Raw genomic sequence first — 21,245 nt, forward strand, 5'->3', positions numbered from 1 at the left:
ATACCACCACCACTGATCAGCTATGTCTGCTATGTTTCCCCAACCATCCCTGCTTTCAAGGATGGAATCCTGTGAAACAAAGCAAGAAAAGGTGTTAGTGGTGACTATTTGGGATGGGATCATTTACTTCCCCAGGAATTCTACCTACTCCTTTCAAGATGGTTGGGGAGGATGCATACGCCTACTTCAGTTTAGAGAGCTGGTGTTCAGACTGTCTAAACAGCAACATTTCTACAGCATTCGAGGTCTGACAATTAAGTGAACTCATCCTGGAAAAAGTGCTACATACCTCATTGCTGAATATCACTATGGTCACCTTTGAAATACTCCCCTTGGAAAGCTATGCACCAATGCCAGCGCCTAGTCCACCCTTCAAAGAAATTTTGGAACTCTTTTTTTTATGGAATGGCCATCAGAGCTGTCGTCTTGTTACTCTTGATGTCCTGAATGTCATCACAATGTCTTCCTTTCAATATTTCCTTTATCTTCGGGTAAAGAAATAAGTCATTGGGGGCCAGATCAGGTGAGTAGGGAGGGTGTTTCAATACAGTGATTTGTTTACTGGTTGAAAACTCCCTCTCAGACAGTGCCCTGTGAGCTGGTGCATTGTCGTGATGCAAGAGCCATGAATTGTTGGCGAAAAGTTCAGGTCGTCTAACTTTTTCAGGCAGGCTTTTTAACACTTCCAAATAGTAAACTAGGTTAATTGTTTGTCCAGTTGGTACAAATTCATAATGAACAATCCCTCTGAGAGCAAAAAAGGTTGGCAACATCCTTGCAATAAGTCCCCGAACTTAATTGTCGGATCTCCTATATTCGAGTGTGCCTTGTGGTTCTGCTACCACAATCCTTAAATGGAAACTCTTCATGGTACAGAGGATGGCAGAACTTTTTGCACTAACTTGACTAGAAAAAAAAAAAAAATCCTTCTCCACAAGACACCTATAGATTGCTTTGGGACATTAAGCATCAAGAAGTGACCTGCTTACAGAAAGAATTGTAATTCAACCCTGGACGTAGTGGAGAAAGGCAGAGTGGACAATACCTTTTGCTTCCCAGTAGCTCTCATTTTTAAAGCATGGTGGAAACCATTCACTCAACAAAACTATACATGCCAGTTTTAGTCTGACGACTGAAAATATTTTAAAAATTCCAATCTTATGTCACCCACCTCCACCTGTATCTTTTTAAAACCCTTCAAAAAATTCTCATTGCTCAGAGAGGGGGAAAAAAAACTCCTTATATAGGACCCTACTGTATAATCACAGTCCCCAAACCCCAGGATTCCTGCTGGCCTTCTCTCCTCTCCAGCAGACCAAGCTCCTGGCTCCCAGTTTGCAGCCAAAGCTCACCACCTCGCCCCCTCCACAAACACACTACCCTCTCCATGACGGCTTTTCCCTCTTCTCCAGTAACACACCTGTTCATCCCTCCAGGTGTTCCTCCCTCGGGGAAATCTTTTCCGACTGCATCGAAGGCTTTCATGGGACTATTAACCCATTTTCCTAGCAATTATCACTGTTGCAATTTCACACTTTTATATGCCTGTCTCTCTCACTACACGCAAGCTCTTGGAGGGCAGAAACTGTACCTAGTTTTGCTCACCCAAGGGCCAAGACCTGTTCCCAACACATAGTAAGTGGTCAGTACGTTTCTACGAGGACTTCAGTAAATGTATTTGTATCTCTGCTCTCTCCTTTTTTCCTAGCCCTGTTACTACCAAAAACCCAGCGGTTCTCACAAACTTCCAAAAGATCGGCTTTGTATTAAATTCACCCTTTCCAGGATCCCGCTCCTCCCTTCTCTGGAGGTAAGTCTCACCAGAACCCTAGTTCTCCGTCGGAAACCGAGAGGCCAAGTGCAGACCACCCAACGAGCCTCACTTCTCCTTCGTTACAAGGCTGGGAGGGGAAATGGGTGCGTTCTGAAGATCGCAACATTCTCCCCACAGACACCACACCTCGCGAAGGTCAGCGGCCACTTGCGCTCCCTCCTCCTCACAGAACGCGGGACGTTGCGGGTGAGGGAGAAGAGCTGCAGACGGAGCTTCCGCCAACCCTGAGGGGAATCTGGGGGCTGGCGTCCGCACGCCCCGGAAGCCGACCCGGGAGGAAAGCCTCCGCGGGCGGCGATCTGCAGAGGAGCGGGCCTGGGAAGGAAGAACTAGGCTAGACAGCACCAAGCCCGCGCGCCCCCCGCGTCCCTCGCGCCCCCGCTCCAGCGCGAGCCGCCGGCGGAAGTGCTGCGTCGCGCACTTCCGGGTGTTGTCTGGTCGCCGCCGCCGCGCGTCTGTGGTCTCCCGGCCGCCGCCGCCGCCGCCGCCGCCTTGGGTCCTGGAGCCAGGAGCGACGTCACCGCCATGGCCGGCATCAAAGGTGGGCCTGAGACGCTGGACGCCACAGGGCTGGGTGGTCTTCTGGGGCCAGGGGGACGCAGCCCGCGCGGCCCACGCGCGCCGCCGCCTCAGCCCGGGCGCGCGCCGCGGGGTCCCTGCGCCCGAGGCCGACCCCCGACCCTCGAACCTCCCTCCGCCCTCGCAGCCGCGCGGCCGAGGGGGGCGCGGCGCCCTCTCTGCAAGGGCGGCCGGGACGGCGGCTTCTTCCACAGCCCCCACTTTTGGCTGATCTCGGCAGCCTCTGTGGTCCCCATCGCCCCGAGTACAAGGAATGAAGTGGTCCGCGGTCGCTTAAAAGTCCCGCAGCGACTCGAGCCATCAGACACGTTTTGCAGGAGTTTGCCTGCGGGAGAGAGGACGGCAGAGGGTGGGTTTGCGGGGTTCGAGGCCCTAGAGATGCCAATTACGGAAAATCAGTGTCATTTCCCACTTAAAGGCAGAATAAGTGCGATCTTCAGAACGGAGTCCCTCAGGAACGCCCAGGAAGGGCGTAGGGACGGCTCTTGCCCAAACCTGGGCCGTCACATCCACTCTCAGGACCTGTAAATGCTCCAGGAACGGATGCGTGTTAATTTGTGGTGTTTATGCGATAGGCTGGACCCGCTAAGCGACTCCGGCGTGCTCCTGTTCTCTGCCTTCTCCACAGTTGCCCGATGAGCCCTTTTTCACATTTCAAAGTTTTTATTTAGTTAGGTTTTCCAAAGATAGAATTGTGTTACAACTTAAGGAAAAATTACTCGTTCGTTTCTTTAGAAATGGGAAATGTTGCGTTTTTTTCCCAACTGTGTGGCAGTTTTGTTAGTGTGATGAAAAGCAAATACCATTAACAGCATTTTCAACTTGACAGGAAACTACATTGATTTCCTGACCTGCGGCTTTGTAAAAGGGGCAGATTAGCAGGAAATGAAGAACTTGGATAACAGTGTCTTTCTGTCTATTTTATTTCCTTTAACAACAACTTGTGTTGATCTTCTTCCCCAGAGTCACATTGTACTGTTTCTTCTTTAGCTTTAATGTCAGGAAACATTTTATTTCCCATATAAAACGTAATTTGAATAACTGAGATACTTTTTAATCTCCTTTTGAACTATAATAGACCTTTTTAAATCCTTTAAATCCTTTGAATCAATGCTGTGGTTTTTAGGATGTTGCCACGTGCTCTGCTCTTCCCCATTTCTTCAGTGTCATTAATGCGGGAGTCTCTTCTCTCTCTCAAAAAAAGTAATGTCTTTCCGTAAACCTAGGTCAATATTAATTAGGTGAAAGTTTCTCAGTGGAATTGTACTTACACTTTTGGTTTCAGTCAGATTTTCTGATTGTTATGATTATCAGGATATTTTCTTCCTGGCCTGTCTTTACATTAAGTAGCGTTGCTATAATTGAATTCCATTATTTATTTCTTGAATCATTTGCTCATTGCTTTGTTATATATTGGGTTTCTCTGGTAACTCCCAGGTTAGGGAATTTGTCCCTTCTCCTACTTTAATTTCTTTGTAACCACAGAACCATCACGCTGTCTCTAGAGAGTTTAGATAATTGAGCTGTTTCATTGCGAGCCTAGAGGCTTTGGGAAGAGAAGCCAGACTCATCTAAGTTTTGCTTCCAAATGTTGCATCATTCAATTGCAGTATAAATTCTTGTCTTGTTGATGTGTCATCTAGAACAACCATTTATACACAAATGATGAAATTTATATATAAATCAGCCTCGTTGCTGATTTCATAAGACTGGAGATACTTTACAAGTTTTGGAAATACTTCTGAACAATTTATTTAATTCCATTGGCATTTGTCTTATCCAATATGACTGGGAGGTAAGATGTCACATAAAATTATTTTTTTGATACCTGAATCTTACCTCATTTTACTTGATTTTTTTTAAAAGAAATTGTCTTTCATTAACTTCGAGTATACTCAAAAAATTTAGACTTTTTTTTTGCTAAGATAAATAATTGTTCTCTGTCAGAACAGAATTAACCTCAGAAACAGAGTCTACTTGCCTGTTGTCCACGATTACCAAAAACTGGTATGCTTTTTGAGAATTTTTCTGCCTGATGTAAAATATTTTTCAGCCTCCTCCCTCCAGTCAGAGGGCAGATCTTTCTCATATGCAATTCTATCTCCTCTTTCTCATTTGTTTCAATATGGCAATCAAGATCATCAAACTTTCTAAATTTTATGTCACAAGGTACAGGTAACAGTGATCTTTTCTGGGAAGGGAAAGTTACTTTTTACTTAATTTTGTTCTGGGTACATGAATTATTATTGAAAAAATATAAATAAGCATTAAATGATTCTTTAAAATAAAAATGTTTGATTCTGCTGAAATTCACAACAATTGAGCCCAAGTGGCTGTTTATAAATAATGTTAGCTTTAGTGTATGGGCTTTGTGACATCAATTTTGTCTCTTTAGAGACTTTTGTTTTCTCCAGGATTCTAAACTATAATCTGGATAAATGGTGTTATCATATAGTATTTATAGTGGTGAACTTAGCTGTTGGGCAACTACTTTCAAAAAGTAGAGATGGTTTATTACTTCTTCAGCATGTCTTATAACAAATATCTTTAGTGTTCAAAGAATTATTTGCATTTTAGCTCTAGTCCAACTCATTTTATAACAGAAAGAAATGACATCCAGACATAATTATTTAGACAGCTAGTATGTGGCTGGTAGGAGGCAGGACCCAGCATCTCCTGACTTTCAGTTAAGCACTTTTTCTACTCAGCTACATCAGGTACTGTCTTTCCCTACCCTTACCTCCTCTTCTCTCCCTTTCTCTGTTTTTTCCTCCTTTGGTTCTTTTCATTCATTTTACAGGTATTTATTGTTAAGAGCTGGAGCATCAACAACAGAAACCTTTTACCCTTGTGGAGTGAACAGTTTAAAAGGAAAGACAAATAAATCAATATAAAATTATAGCTGTGATAACTGAGCAAAGGGGAGGTGTACAGTGCAAAGAGAGCCTCTGCACGTGTGTGACCCTCTGCCAGATATGCTCCCTCCAGTTATCCACATGATTTACTCTCTGATTTCATATAGATCTCTGCTCAGATGTCACCTCATCAAAGATGCCTTCCCAGGCTACTGTGTCTAGAATAGCACTCCCTCCCCTTACTCTACCTGATTTTTTCCATAGCACTTGACTTTTATTTGGTTACTTTTTAAAATCATTTTATTCTCCCACTACAATGTAAACTTCATGAGAGCAAGAGCTTTGATTTTTTTCGTTATTTTATCTCCGGTATCAAGAGCTGTGATATACATTAGGTGATCAATAGATACTTGTTGAATGAATGAATGTAATTGGGGGAATTGGTCTAGTCAGGAAATATGGAAAAACTTCACTGAGGAAGAACTGATTGAGCTGAGATATGAAGGAAAAGTAGGAGTTAACTTGGAGGAAAGAGGAAAGACTAGGACAAGAATGCAAGCTCTGGTGAGTGTGAAAGAGCCTTATCTCATTTATTAACATATCCCCAGGACCTGTTACATATTTGATGCTCAGTATGTATTTTTTTAATGAAATGAATAAATGAAAAAGTGACTGAGATAGAAGAGACAACATGTGCAATAGCCAGGTGAGGGAACCTATTGATTTCCAGGAAAGGAGAGAAGGCCAATGTCACTAGAATGCAGAGGGCATGAATGAGTAGCCTGGTGTGATTGATGATGTGTCAGAAGTAAGGAGGGCAGATTATGAGGACCTATTTCAAACTGACCAAAGCAAATGTAAACTCAGTATTTTCCTCATCACTTACATTGCCTTCCCTTGTAAACATAAAGTTCCTCATTTGCTGTAAAATAAAAGTGCAAATTTCTTTCTCTTTTCTTTCTGTAACTGAAATATTATGTATGGCATTAAGGACTAAATAAATGTGTTCAGGGTTGATATGCCCTATATCAGTGATCCAGATGAAAACTAAATCTGCCATGCTACCATATCAGTGAGTATCCTTGATTATGACTATTTTAATTCAGAGAAATTTTATCAGTAGTACTTGGCAGCATTTAAACCTTTACTGTTAATTTTGGTTTCTACATGTTAGATTTTGTCTTGGTAACTTTTAGAGCTTGTACAACTCTTAAATTTTAACTACATCATTAAAAAAAGACATACGTTATTCTCTTAATCACTGTAGTTGCAGAAATACAGATTATACATAACTCAAAATAAATTGATCATTTATTTTTTTGCTTAATTCTAGGTCATTGATTAACTAGGCCTAGTCAAGACAGTTGTTTGTACTCACTGATACATGTGAAAACACTTTGTAAAATATAATGCTTTGTATAAGTATGTCTGTAACTTTAGAAGCTACATTTCACCTTTAGAAACTATATTTCACCTGTACAATGCATCTGTTGCATTATGATAATGTCTTAAAATAGTAATACTACAAAAAGACTGTACCCATTTTCCTGCATATTTTCTAATGTATAAGAGATTAGGGGAGAAAACCCAGCTATAGTTTTGCCAAATATTTAAATATCTGGAATAAAATTAATCAATTTACATTATTAACTACAGATATCCTTGTATACTTTTTTCTTGTAAGTTTTGCGCCTGTTGGGGGTAGACTTATATACAAAGAAGCAGAAGCTGAACCAGAGAGATTTTCCCAATGGATGAGGCTTCTAAAGTTCAGTAAAGCTGACAATGCGGAGTTTCTTCACATACTGTTTTTCAAAACAATAGTGATCTGTGAGTAAATATGATACTAATGTCTGGAGGAGCATTGATCTTGCAGACTGGGATACTCATTAGAAATGGAACCAGTAATTAGGGAATACAGTGGTGTAATAGGTCAGGGCTTTGAAAATCAATATTGCTTTATTTTGCTTTGAAGATGCTACGCAAGACTTAATTCTGATACTAGATAACTACTCTTGGGATAATACTCACTTTTAATACATTTCTTTTGTGTGTATTTTATTTTTTGCTTCGGGGATCACGTAATGTTCAGACTGCTAATAATATTAATAAAAATAATATTAACATAGTTTAATTAAATATTTCTATTTCACTTTTTATTTACCTTGCAGCTTTGATTAGTTTGTCCTTTGGAGGAGCAATTGGGCTGATGTTTTTGATGCTTGGATGTGCCCTTCCAATATACAAGTATGTAAAATTTTTGTCTTTTTGAGAATATAATGGCAAAATCTTTCTACTTTTACACCTTAAAAAAATTTTTTTACTATTGTAGAAATAATCCTGAGAAATGTTTATTTGCCAAGGACAAACTTTTTTTTAAAGTGTTCACTTAAAGTTTGTTTGTAAATGTTTTAAGACATCAAGGTGCAAAAAAAAAAAAAAAAACACTTTGGCTATTGTTCCTTAACTGTTGCCAAGTCTGTAACGGTAAGATAGCAAGACAGTAGCCTAGCACTACTATCCAGTTTTGAGCACCTACCGATAAAATTAAATACAAGAAAATTAAAAATACCTTTTCAGCAAAACATACCATAAGCAGAGTCAAGAGACAATTAACTAAGAAAAAAAGTCATGTAAGCAATTACTTTTCTTAAAATAAGAAAGAACTTTTAAAAATTACTAGGATAAATAGTAAAAAATATATAGAAAACTCAGTAGAAAAATGAAATATGAAAAATGAAAATATGAAATGAAAAATGAAAAACAAACCTGAAAATTAACTTCAAATTGCCTATGAGCACTTGAAAATATACTCAATGTCACTCAAAATTAAATGAAATCCATTGGCAAGAATAAAAGATACGGGAAAACAGGCACTGTCATGTACTGTGAGTGGAAGTATAAATAAGTGCAGTCTTGGAAGCCAGTTTGCTTGCAGCTCACAAAATGTATTTATTCTTGGAACTAGCCCTCCCACTTTTTAGAATTTCTCATACAAATCTACTTGCAGATGTTTGCAAAGATATGTGTGCTCGTAGTTGGGTGAGAGTATGGATGTTCATGGCAGACTTGTTTATAACAAAAAAAGCTGGGAGCATCCAAAAGATCTGTCAAAAGAAAAATGGTTAAATTATAGCACATCCATCAAGGGAAATATGAAGCAGTCTTAGAAAAAATAAGGAAAAGGTGTAAGAGCTAATACGTAAAGTTTAAGATACACCGTTAAGTGAAAAGGTACGGTGATCCACTCATATTTTTGGAGTTTATCTATATGGAAGTATGGAAGGATCCACAGGAAGCTCAGTGGAGAGTGGGAAAGAAAACAGGAGATGTGGGCAAATTTGAGTTTTCACTTTTTGTGCTTTTGTATTGTTTGAATTCTTTTTCCTTAAGCATTTGTTCATTTGTAATTGTTTTCTATTCTCAAAATATTTAGGGAAAGATTTTTAGTAAAAACGTAGATAAATCTTTGCTTGTCATAAGCCTGTAAATATAAGCAAATCTCCACTGTGATGTGTAGTTTATTTTATGGCAGTTTCAAAGACTATTTCTTTTTATTTTGAAATAATTACGGACTCTCAAGAATTAGCAAAAATAGTAGAGTGGTCCCTGTACCATTCACACAGCTTGCCCCAGTGGTATTGTCGTATGTAACTATAGTTATATTATCAAAACCAGGAAATGACATTGCACAATACAATAGCCAGACTGGAGACTAAAAGTCATCGATTTTTGTGATGAATTATTTTTTCTGGCTGAAAGTCTTCAATATTATTTTTCAGTTCATGTTCTGTATTTTGATTTCAGTATTTTGGGGGTTCCTAAGAGATGTTTGGAGGTATTCCAGCACTATGCTAAGGCAGGATATTATTGAAATCAAGGGCATGAATCTTGAATTGTAAAAATTACTGTGTTAATATTCCCCATTTTCCATATTCCTCTTTATAACCTAAAATGAAAAATATTTTTTAATTTTGGGTCTTGATTCCAATTGTTATAATTTATAAAGCATTTTCTTTTAATATAAGAAATATTTCATTGTGTCATAATTGACATTAGGGATACTATGACTAGATGTTTCTCTATTCAGTGTTCAGGTTATAGCTTTTTTAAAAGCTATATTTTTTTACATATTTACATATATACATATTTTTAAAATGTATCATGCTTTCTACCTTTAGTTATTCCTTTAGTTATTATTTTTAAAAAGCATATTTTATGTACGGGAAAATAACAGATGGCAAAAACTACATTAACTTATTTTTCTTTTTCTAGCCAATACTGGCCCCTCTTTGTTCTCTTTTTTTACATCCTTTCACCTATTCCATACTGCATAGCCAGAAGATTAGTGGATGACACAGATGCTATGAGTAATGCTTGTAAGGAACTTGCCATATTTCTTACAACAGGCATTGTTGTCTCAGCTTTTGGACTCCCTGTTGTATTTGCCAGAGCACATCTGGTAAGTAAATACTTTCTTCACTAATGTGATGTAGTTTTTCTCAGGAAAAAGTTTTTGTTAAATGACATGAAAAAGAGCCGGCCCAGTGGCTCAGGTGGTTGGAGTGCCCTGTTCCTAATGCCCGCCCGGTTGGATTCCCACATGGGCCAGTGAGCTGCGCCCTCTACAGCTACGATTGTGAACAACAGCTCTCCCTAGAGCTTGGCTGCCATGAGTAGCCAGAGGTCGGCGTGAGCTGCCACAGGCTGCTGTGTGCTGCCACGGGCTGCCATGAGTGGCTGGCAGCCAGCATGAGCGGCGGGCAGCCGGTGAGAGTTGCCGTGAGTTGCTGTGAGCAGCCGCCTGGCGACTGACTGCCTGGGGCGAGGGGCATGAGTCAGGGAGCTGTGTCCTACACAAGTAGACTGAGAAACAATGGCTTGAACTGGAGTGGGGGCAGGGGAGGCAGAAGAAAGGGAGGGTGAATGACGTGAAAAAGAGATGAGAGACATAGGAGACTAGGAGATAGAGATAAAAATCTTATTTTCATTGTTAACTGATAAAAAGTATATTGGAAAACATGGCTGGAGGCTGCAGCAACAGTTGGCTTGCCAATACTTCGCCCTCAGAATTGGGCACAACAGCTGACCAACCCAGTGCTGAACAACCACAGGCCTGCCCTGTACAGCTTAAAACATGGGAGACCCAAGGAGGTCCTGTGTTCTTTGCAGGTGGGAAAGTGCAAAAGGGAAGGAGCTGGGCTACATATACTGGGTTCTTCCACGTTCCCGAGTCAGGTTCAGTCTTCCATCTTGGGAGCTAGACAAGGCAGAGAAGATAGGCAGATGGAGAGGGCCACTACTCCTCTTGCCCCTTTAAAAGAATGTGCTTGAGTGTGTTTTCACCTATGATACTTTAAATTTAATGTACTCTCTAGATAAAGTTTTAGATTCACTAAGAAAGAGTTGGAGCAAATTTCTTTATAAACAGAAAATTGTAGAATTCTGTTCTGCCTCCTCATGGCCCAAAGTCAAGCTTGCCTTTGAACAGTTAATCATCTTTCCATGACTTTGTCTTTTTAAAAGAAATACAGATAAATAAAACCAGCAATATAGAAGTACAGGTAAGTGTTCAGTAGTGTGAAAGTTATTATTACAGGTCTTATTTGTTTTAGATCATAATTGATATACGACTAGAGCCTTGATTTGCTTTTCATTTTCTTTCTGCTTTTCTTGTCTGTTAACTGGGTGTTTGTGTGTTATTTCCATAGATTGAGTGGGGAGCTTGTGCACTTGTTCTCACAGGAAACACAGTCATCTTTGCAACTATACTGGGATTTTTCTTGGTCTTTGGAAGCAATGACGACTTCAGCTGGCAGCAGTGGTGAAAGAAATTACTGAACTATTGTCAAATGGACTTCTTGTCATTTGTTGGCCATCCATGCACACAGGAGATGGGGCAGCAATACTTAATGGGTATAGCAAGCCTCTTGGGGGTATTCTAGGTGCTCCCGTCTCACTTTTATTATAAGCATACTATTTTCACAGAGACTTGCTAAAGGATTAAAAGGATTTTCTCTTTTGGAAAAGCTTGACTGATTTCACACTTATCTGTAGTATGCTTTTTGTGGTGTCCTGCTGAATTTAAATATTTATGTGTTTTCCCTGTTCAGTTTTTTTTTTAATCAATATACAACATTAAACATTTTTTAAATGTAATAACCATTCACATTGGTTAGGAATTAGATTTTTGCTGGCTGTTACTGGGCTAAAGTATATTTTTTCTCTTAAAATTAACTTCATCATTACAAAAAGTTATAAAAGTAAGTTTTCAATCAGTCAGGATGACATCATTCCCAATTTTATGCAAACATTCAGACTGTTGGCATACCTTATAGACTATATACTCAGTGCAAATATAGATGCATTTATACCTCAGAGGGGCCAAGTGTTAATGCCCATAAGGATTGCTGATTTTGCCAGTAAGCAGGTGTTTTGTGAATTGAAAATTATTTTATGGAATTGCTACAAAGGAGTGCTTTTCTTCTCAATTGTTAGAAGAAGTTTTTGTTAAACTTTAAGATAAGGGTGTAAAAACGGATTTTGACATATGGTTTTTATTTATGTTTATGATAGAGTGAGTTGAATTGTGGGAGGAAATGATGTTGAAATTCCATTTTTTGAATCCTGTTTCTATTTATAAGCGATCTTTTGGATCTTCTGCCTTTCATGTTTTACTATGGGTAAAATGGACATTCATGGAACTACTGATAAGGGAAAATTGTGTGTTTGCATCATATATACCAGAAAACCTTTCCCTGCTCCTTCCTTTTAACTTATTTTATATGATGTATATATTAAGTAACTTTTCAGATGTAGTTTAACAACACTTTAAATTAGAGGTGTTGAGCTCACCTGGAAAGGAATTGCTATGCCATACATTCAGAGTGCTCCCTGCCCCACAAGGCCTTGACGTAATTAGCAAGTGACTTGTTAGTCTGGCAGATAATTCATACATTAACAATTTAAGATTTAGACCATGGTAATTATAGTTCTTATTCTCTAAGGTTATATATCATGTGTACTTTAAAAATATTTAAGACAAGTTTCCTGTATACCTCTCAGTTGGTTTGATTTTTAACTCATCATGATAGATCTGCTGTTTACTTTTAATGGCATATATTGTGTGAATTAATGCAAAGTAGCCAAATCCAGCTGTACAGCAGCTTCAGACACAAAGCTGACCCAACAATTCCCAGTAACTAAGCATGATCAAATTGTAGTGGTTATTTGCAGCTCACAATTATCCGTACTTTTTTCAGGAGCTAGTTATGAAAATGTTCAAGTTGGTCTAACAGTATTTTGTTAAGGTTATTTGTATGTTTCTTTAGTATACTTACATAAAAATTGTTTTGCCTTGAGACAAAACTGAGTAATCATGACAGCTATCTTTTGTTGTTTTATAAAGTTTATTTCTCAAGAAAATGGGAACAAATTTTGGGTGTGTTTAGTTTTTTACTAAAGATGCCTAAAAGCCACAGGTTTTATAGCTGAACCCAAGTTGTTTCTTTTAGTTGTGAGATGGGAGGCAGAATGAAATATCTGCCCGGTGGTTGTCCCATTTATATGTTAGGCTGAAAATGGCTTACAGTGTTATAATGTTGTACACTTAAAAGAAGAAGGTACGGATACACATGAGTTAGTTGGTGAAACAGTTGGGAACTCAGTGCCTGTGATTTACTCAATTTTTGGGGGCAGGAAGTACATTCTCTGGTCCTTCCGCATTTTCTGTTCTAGAATGTCAGTGCAGTGCACTGCAACTGTTTTATTCACTTGGCCATAGACTCTTTTTCTAACAGCTGCACATTCTTCCTGTATACTAACTACATTGGCAGCGTTGTGTCTTTGATCTTGCACACTAGCTCGACATAGTGCTGTCTCTGATTTCTAGGCTAGTTACTTGAGGTATGAATTTTCCATAGAATATGCACTGATCCTGCATTGCCATTGTTCTATGGAAAGAAAACTTTTGATGATGAAACAATAAAGATTTTAAATATGTTTTTAGTTTGTGGGTGTTTTTGAAATGAAAATATACTGCACACTTCAGTTTCTGAAGTGCGTTATCCATTTTAATAGTGTGATATAAAGCAGCTATGACATTAGTTATAACAAAATAGTCACTTCCAAAATAAAATTGAAGCCATAATAATAAATATTATAATGAAGCCCTGTGATTTTGAGCTATAGTAAAAGGATTGGTAATCTGGGGAATTAGAATTTTAAAATTTTTAACCGCTTACCAAAACAGCCATAGAAGGTTTTGTTGACATAAAAAGAGAACTGATGATCTAAAGTCAAGATTGTACTAGTTCTTAAAATTTTCAGAACTTTTTTTATGACTACGTGTTTTAATATATTTACTACCATTTATTATTGCTGTTTACAAACGTTTCAAACAGTTACAGGTAAAAAATTAATCTGTGTGGTGGTACAATGTGAACAGAGAAAAGTACTGTTCTCTTTTATCAAACATGAATCTTGTTCCAAATTGTCCTAATTATAGTCTCATTGTATACTTTACAAAGTATAGATTACTGGTTCTTAGTGTCTGCTTTAATATGATTTTAGGGGGAATTGTCATAATCCAGATTTCTAGAGTTACTCTAGAATATTTTATTAAATGTGACTGGATTCATAAGTTTCAGATAACTTTGAATCAGCGTGTCAAATTTAACAAGCAGCCATGCAGCAGTACTGTTAAATGATATGTACGTTTTAGATCTCAGGATGCTTTATAATGTATAAAATTGGTGGGAAATGCAAATTCGTATTTCTTCCACCTAAACCTGTATTGTCCTTTCTATCAATGAAGATAAGGGAGCTCTTTTTTTATTATAGGCCTCCTAATTTTTTTAGCATTCCCAGGGAACAGAACATATCCTGTAAAATAAATAATTGCAGATAACTGAAGCTTAAGTCAAAAAGAACTAACACTTGCTAACTGGAAACCTGAATGAAAGCAAAAGATGTTCATTGTCTGCAAGTAGTGGAGTGCAAGCTGTGGCAGATGTAAGTTTTTTCAGGGGCTGACAAGATTCTGCATGCCACTGCTTTTAACCAGATGTAAATTTGTGACTTTGGCAGTAGTTTCCTTACCTGGGTAGTAGTGGAAACTTACTGACCTCTGGATTACAGGTACAGATGGCTAGCTCCTTAACTTTTGTTCTCCCAAGCATTCCAATGATTTTTTTTTTAAGTCAACTTTAATACCAAGATAATTCAATGGGGAAAGAATAGTTTTTTCAACAAATGATCCTGGGACAACTGGATATCCATATGCAAAAGATTGAAATTGGATCCCTACCTCACACTATATTCAAAAATTAACTCAAAATGGATCATAGACGTAAATGTAAGAGCTAACTTATGAAAGTCTGAAATTTACATCAGTGTAAATCTTCAATGACCTTGGATTAGGCAATGGTTTCTTAGATATGACAAGCAACAAGCAACCAAAGGAAAAACATATAAATTGTGCTTCATCAACATTTTAAAACTTGGGGGCCGGCCGGTGGCTCAGGCGGTTAGAGCTCCGTGCTCCTAACTCCCGAAGGCTTCTGGTTCGATTCCCACATGGGCCAGTGGGCTCTCAACCACTAGGTTGTTGGTTCAATTCCTCGACTCTGGCAAGGGATGGTGGGCTCTTCCCCCTGCAACTAACAAGGGCTGAACTGCGCCTTCCACAACTAAGATTGAAAGGACAACAACTTGACTTGGAAAAAGCCCTGGAAATACACACTGTTCCCCAATAAAGTCCTGTTTCCCTTCCCCAATAAAATCTTAAAAAAAAAAAAAAAATTTAAAACTTTTGTGCTCAAACGACACTCAAGAAAGTGAAAAAACAACCTACGGAATGGGAGAAGATATTTGCAAGTTAGCCCTCTAATAAGGATTACGTATCCAAAATATATAAATAACTCATAACAGTGGAAAGACAACCCAATTAACAAATGGACAAAGCATCTGAATACACATTTCTCCAAAGAAGATACACATGCCAATAAGCACATGAAAAGATGCTCAACATTAGTCATTAGGGAAATGCAAATGCAAACCACAATGAGATATGACTTCACACCAACTGGACTAGAATGAAAAGACAGATAATAAGTTGGTGATGAAGCGGAATAATTGGAACCTTCATACAATGCTAGTGTGAATTTAAAATGGAGCAGCTATTGTGGAAAATAATTTGCAGTTCCTCAAAAAGTTAAATATAGTTACCATATGACCCAGCAATTCCACTCCTACATATATACATAGACAATCGAAAACATATCCATATAGAAGCTTGTACATGAATATTCATAATAGCTCAAAAGTGAAGTATCTGTTCTTTTGTGAAGCATTTTCACATTTTTTGCATATTTTTACTGTACAGGCTCTTATTACTGAGTTGTAAAATCCTGTGTCAGATGTGTTACTTTTAAGGTTTGTGTTTTGCTTTCTCGATGCCTTTCAAAAAGCAGAAATTATAGTCTTATATTAAGGCCTATGAGTCATCTCAAGTTCATGTTTTGTATGAAGTAAGAGCTGAGGTTCACTTTTTTTCTCCATATGAATATGCATTTCCAGCATTGTTTATTGTTAAGACTATTTTTCCCCTTTGAAGTTTGGGCACTTTTGTAAAAAATTAATTGACCATGTAAGTGTGACCCTACTGTCGCTTTATGATCAGCCTTCATACTCTTCATTTTTTTCAAAAATTGTTTATGCTGTTCTTAGTACATTTATATAAACTTTAGAAATAGATTGTCAATTTCTATTTTTTAAAAAGCCTATGATTTTAATTGGGATTGCATTGAATCTGTCCATCAATTTGGAGAACTGAAATCTTAACAATTCTCTCAGTTACCTATTGCTGCATAACAAACCACCCCAAAACCTATTGGCTTAAATCAACAGTCATTTAGCTCATAAATCTGCAGTTTGGGCAGGGCAGAAGGTTCATTTCTGCTCCATGTGGTATCACCTGAGGTGGCTTGACTGATGGCTGGTGGATCATCTCCCTAGATGGCTCGTTTAATGCTAGCAAATTGGTGTTGGCTGTCAGCTGGGAGCTCAGCCAGGATGAGGGCCAAGGCCTCTCTTTCTCTCCTCATGAACCTCTACTTGTCCATGGAAATGTGGTTTCATCACAACATCATGCCTGACTCCTAAGAGCAAATGTCCCGAGAAAACCAGTGAGAAGCATATGGCAATTTTATGACCTACCTTGAAAGTCACATAGCATCACTTGGGTCAGACCAGTCTAAAAGGTATCCTGCCCCCACCCAGGTTCAAGGGAAACGGCCACAGACCACTCAATGGGAAAAGTATCAATGTTATTTTGTAAGAAACGCATACGGAAAGGAATATATTATGGTGTCCATCTTTAGAAAATGTAAACAGCCACAATTTTGAATGTTTCAGTCAACATGTATATATCTCAAGTTTTTTTGTTTTTTTATTTTTCTCAGAAAATGTTTCGTAGTTTTTAGTATGTAGGTCTTATACTCATTTTACTATCACCATGTTTTCCCGAAAATAAGACCTAGCTGGACAGTCAGCTCCAATGCATCTTTTGGAGCAAAAATGAATATAAGACCCAGCATTATATTATATTTATTATATTATATTATATCCGGTCCTATATTAAGACTGGGTCTTATATTCATTTTTGCTCCAAAAGACCCATTAGAGCTGATTGTCCAGCTAGGTCTTATTTTCGGGGAAACACAGTAGGTTGATGCAAAAGTAATTGCAGTTTTTGCAATTATTTTTAACCTTTTAAACCAATTACTTTTGCACCAACCTAATATATTTTACTCTATTTAAATATTTCAGGGTTTCTAATGTCATACTGGCATATTTTCTCTCAAATCTGAAGTGTGAAATATGTTTGCATGGTTTCCATGTCTTGTTCCTGTTTAGGAAACTATCCAGGCCTTTATTTAACAATAGGTAAAAAGTATAATTTCATTTCATGAAAAGTAATATGAAGCAAACAAAGGGTAAGGAGGTGGGAATGCTGTAGTGGAAAGGGGGTTTATTTTAGAAAAGGTGGTTCTGTTCATTTGAGCAGAGACATGAGTGATGTGAAGGAGCAGCCATATGTAGATCTAAGTAAGAACATTCTAGATTGAGGAAACAGTAATTTCAAAAGCTCAGAAACTTACCGTTTAGGCAGATAGAAGGAAGGTCAGTACAGGTGGACTGCAATGAAGAAAAAAAGGCCAAAGGTTAAGTTGGCAAGATTAGCAGGTAAACCGCACTGCCTTTTGTAAACTAATCTTAGAGGTGACATACCATCACCTCTGTCATAAAATATTTGTCACACAGACCAATTTTGGTTGAATATGGGAAAATGTGAATACCAGGGAGAGGAAATCGATCATTGGGGTTATCTCAGAGGCTTCTTATCAGAGTGATTTTTACAGTTTTTGTTCTTTTCATAAGTTGGGGGAGGGAAATTCCTTAATATGACTTCACTCTACCATATTTACCTAGTAAATATGGCATAATTGTTTTTTTTGCATAATTGTTTTCATGTAAAAGGTAATAACTTTTTCTTTTCATGTAAAAGGTAATAAAAGAAATAACGGGAAGAAATATATGCCAGTTGTTTATAAAGAACCTTAGACACTCAGCAGATTATCTTTTATTACTTCCTGCAAAATTTTTTGCTTGATGAATAGAGGCAGGTTGGGAGAAAGCTGCTTCACCTTTCCTATGTTGAAAAATTGAGAAAGCACACAATCATAATGCCTTCAGTTTGAAAAATAAAGGATATTTTATCCACCTTTAGTTTTGGCACACTAGGAAACTTGGGCCTGGAGAGGGAATGGCTGGGGTCACACAGGTAGTTAGTGCTAGGCCTGGGACTAAACCAGACCCTCTGCCTCCTAGAGAGGTTCTCTGGCTACTTCCCCACTGGGCTGTCTTGTTAACATCAGAATCAGCAGTGATTACGAATCAAATGCTAAAGTAGCAATACGCATTTTACTAGACCTTTTTTTAAAAAAATTGCTTTGGAAATAGGTGCAGTTGAGAAAGGGCACATAAAATATAATCCCTTTACCCCTCAGTGCTGAACCCCGAGATGATAGGGAACCAAGTTTCCTACACCATCTGCTGCCATGTTTTCCCAAAAATAAGACCTAGCCAGACCATCAGCTGTAATGCGTTTTTTGGAGCTAAAATTAATATAATACCCAGTATTATGTTCTATTACACCCGGTCTTATATAAGACCCAGTGTTATAAAGACCCAGTCTTATATTAAAATAAGACCGGTTCTTAAATTAATTTTTGCTCCAAAAGACGCAATAGAACTGATGGTCCGGCTAGGTCTTATTTTCTGGGAAACACAGCATGTTACAAAAATGTAAAGAATCTCTTGGCCTGATCACTGTAGTTACTGTACACCTGAAACTGAAGTTGAACAATAATGAATGTCTACTATAATTTTATATATATATATATATATATATATATATATATATATAGAGAGAGAGAGAGAGAGAGAGAGAGAGAGAGAGAGAGTTATAAGAAGCGGAGTACAGCATTAGGAATAGAGGCAGTGGAAATGTAATGCCTGTGTGCGATGTCAGAGGGGTAGTGGACGGGGGAGAGGAGTTGTCACTGTGTGAGGGATATAAATGATAAATGTCTAACTATTACATTGTTTTGTGCACCTGAAACTAATAAAAAAGAAAAAAAAGGAAATGGAGCACATTGCAATTAAGCAAAAAATTATGTTGGAAGTGGCTTGAATCTATAGTCTAATAGTTGGCATTTTAATCAGGATAATTACTAACGATTGATTGCCATTTATTCTTTCATAGCAGTTGGTCATTGCAATACCCATAATCTATTGGTCTCTACAGTGTTCCTATGAGAACAGAGGTCAAATAAGCTCTTTCACACCTACAGAACCTGCTTCACTGTCAACCTGCATCTCATTGTTAGGTCCCTTTCCCTTCACCCAGGATTGGCAGGCTGGCTGCCAGGACCTCTCAGGTGACCATAGAGACAGCTCATTGCCTCCAGGAGGTCGGTCATATAGGCTGAGTAGCATCCTTTGGACAGAGGTAAAACTTGGCTTTCTTGGCACTTACCTGGTTGGAAAGATCTAATCCTTGCCATGATAAACTCCTCAAAATTCTCCATCTGGGCCTCCTTTCCCATGTTCTCATGGAATTGAACAAGGATTGGATGTGTATCAGTGAACTCTCCCTGTGTCTGCTTTATAAAACTACATGGGTGAAAAAAAAACCAAGACTGGATTGTCTCCTGTGGAGAAGTTTAACAATTAGGGTGGATCGCCAAGTCTGGGTTCCAGTTTAGGTCCACTGGCTACCTATTGGTCATGGCACCTGCCAGCAGAGTAAAACCAGCACAGGTGAGTGGTTACCTATGCATTAGAGGGACATGAGCCTAGCTTATCCAAAATAATAGGTCAAGAGGTGACCTTAAATTTCCATGGAACATTTATTAGGTAATGCCATTTCACAAATAATGGTATCTGTAGTTCCTTGGTGCTCTTAGGAAGGCACATTTTGTGGCTTTCTGTTAAATAATTTTCTGACTAAGCTTTGCCAGGATTCTGGGCTTTGCAGTTACCATGGCTTATCCCATTTTCAGGGATTTCTTAATCACCAGAATTGCACACAATGATATTTTCAAACAACTGGATAGGGTCCCCTGCTACCAAACCCCCCAAAAATGTTACAGTAATGGCCCTTACCAAGCCCTTCAGAGTGATTTCTCTGATAAAAGGTGGGAGGCCAGGGGTCAGGATGCGTATGCCCACTGGGGGCTGTTTCAATGAGTCGCTCAGCTCTAATACTTTGCCCACAGAACCTAATTCACTTGTCCAGGGCTCCTGTCTACAGGCTGTTGGCCCCTTGCATTTGTAGAAGATAAACATGATTTGTCAAAATACTATTTAGTTTGGGCCAACAAATGGGCCAGAACAAAGACATAAAGCAGGGAGGCCTGGGGGCGACTTCTATATCAAATGACAAGAAAAACATCAAATCCAGTTCTGGAAGCAAGTCAGAGCCATGAGATTAATAAGAGAGGTGAATAAGCAGGTGCTACCAGTCATGTATCCAAGGGAAACAGGCAATGGGTAGAGTCTTGGGAGTGACAGAATCAGTAATTGAAGGAAAGGAAAACTAAAGTTGCCAATTACTGAGGTAGCATCTGGGGCAGGAATCTGGAACAGGAGTTAAGTCTTAACAAAGGAAATGAAGACTGGAAGAAGATCCATCCTCCCTATTCTCTACCCTTCTTGGATCCCAGGATCACATTTCTGCAGACAGATGGTTCCTGCTGGCTTTGACTTTTTTCCCTGAGATTGAAGTCTCTCAAATCGCACTGTTCTTTATCCTGTCCAGTTCTTTATCCTGTCCAGCTTCATGAAACCCTTCCTCTAGGTTGAAAATAGAAGGGATGGAAATAGATGTTCTGGTTTTAACCAATCAGAGGAGCAGAAATTACCCTTGGCCATCAACAGAGACCAAGGGCCATAAATTTGGAGACTGAATTGCATTTCAAAAGATTTTACTAAGCAACTAATTTTAAAAATTGAACATTCTCTCATAAGCATTTCCCTAAACATTAAAACCACTCACTTAAAAAAAATGATTGAAGTGTAACATACTACAGAAACTTACGTATATCTTAAGTGTGGAGTTCTAAGGATTTTCACAAACTGACACATACATACATGTAGTCAGCTCCCCAGAAGTGCCTCTCTGAAAAGCACCCATTGTTAAGAGCTGTGTAGACTTATCATAATTTGCTTAACTATTCTGCTAATGTTGACTATTTTCTTTTTCTATAATAAATAGTGCTGTAATGATTATTTAAATTTTCTGTCACCTTACTACACTACCACCACCACCCCACTTGCCTTTCCGGTTTGTAATCTCAGTAAGGATCATTAGTTTAGTAACATGTTCAGAATGCTCTTAGAGTCATTCAAAA

The 21,245-nt window shown here is 38.4% G+C and overlaps 2 protein-coding genes across 3 annotated transcripts in view; one reads left to right on the plus strand and one right to left on the minus strand.

Moving 5' to 3' along the window:
• SARAF (store-operated calcium entry associated regulatory factor) overlaps positions 1–2,050 on the minus strand; it is a 22,892-nt gene extending 20,842 nt beyond the window's left edge. The window contains exon 1 of one of the 2 annotated variants that reach the window (XM_081046492.1): positions 1,822–2,050. The gene's annotated coding sequence lies outside the window, so the exon portion shown is untranslated. Of the gene's footprint in view, positions 1–289; positions 1,374–1,821 lie in introns of those variants that run through there. The other variant, XM_081046491.1, reaches the window with a different exon arrangement.
• LEPROTL1 (leptin receptor overlapping transcript like 1) lies at positions 1,916–13,269 on the plus strand. The gene is made up of 4 exons (XM_081046493.1): positions 1,916–2,375; positions 7,440–7,515; positions 9,544–9,730; positions 10,980–13,269. The coding sequence occupies exons 1-4, from the start codon at positions 2,360–2,362 to the stop codon at positions 11,094–11,096; spliced, it is 396 nt and encodes a 131-aa protein (XP_080902619.1). The 5' UTR covers positions 1,916–2,359; the 3' UTR covers positions 11,097–13,269.
• Positions 13,270–21,245: the final 7,976 nt, after the last annotated feature.

This window comes from Rhinolophus hipposideros, assembly GCF_964194185.1.
Source record: "Rhinolophus hipposideros genome assembly, chromosome: 4".
NCBI lineage: Eukaryota > Metazoa > Chordata > Mammalia > Chiroptera > Rhinolophidae > Rhinolophus > Rhinolophus hipposideros.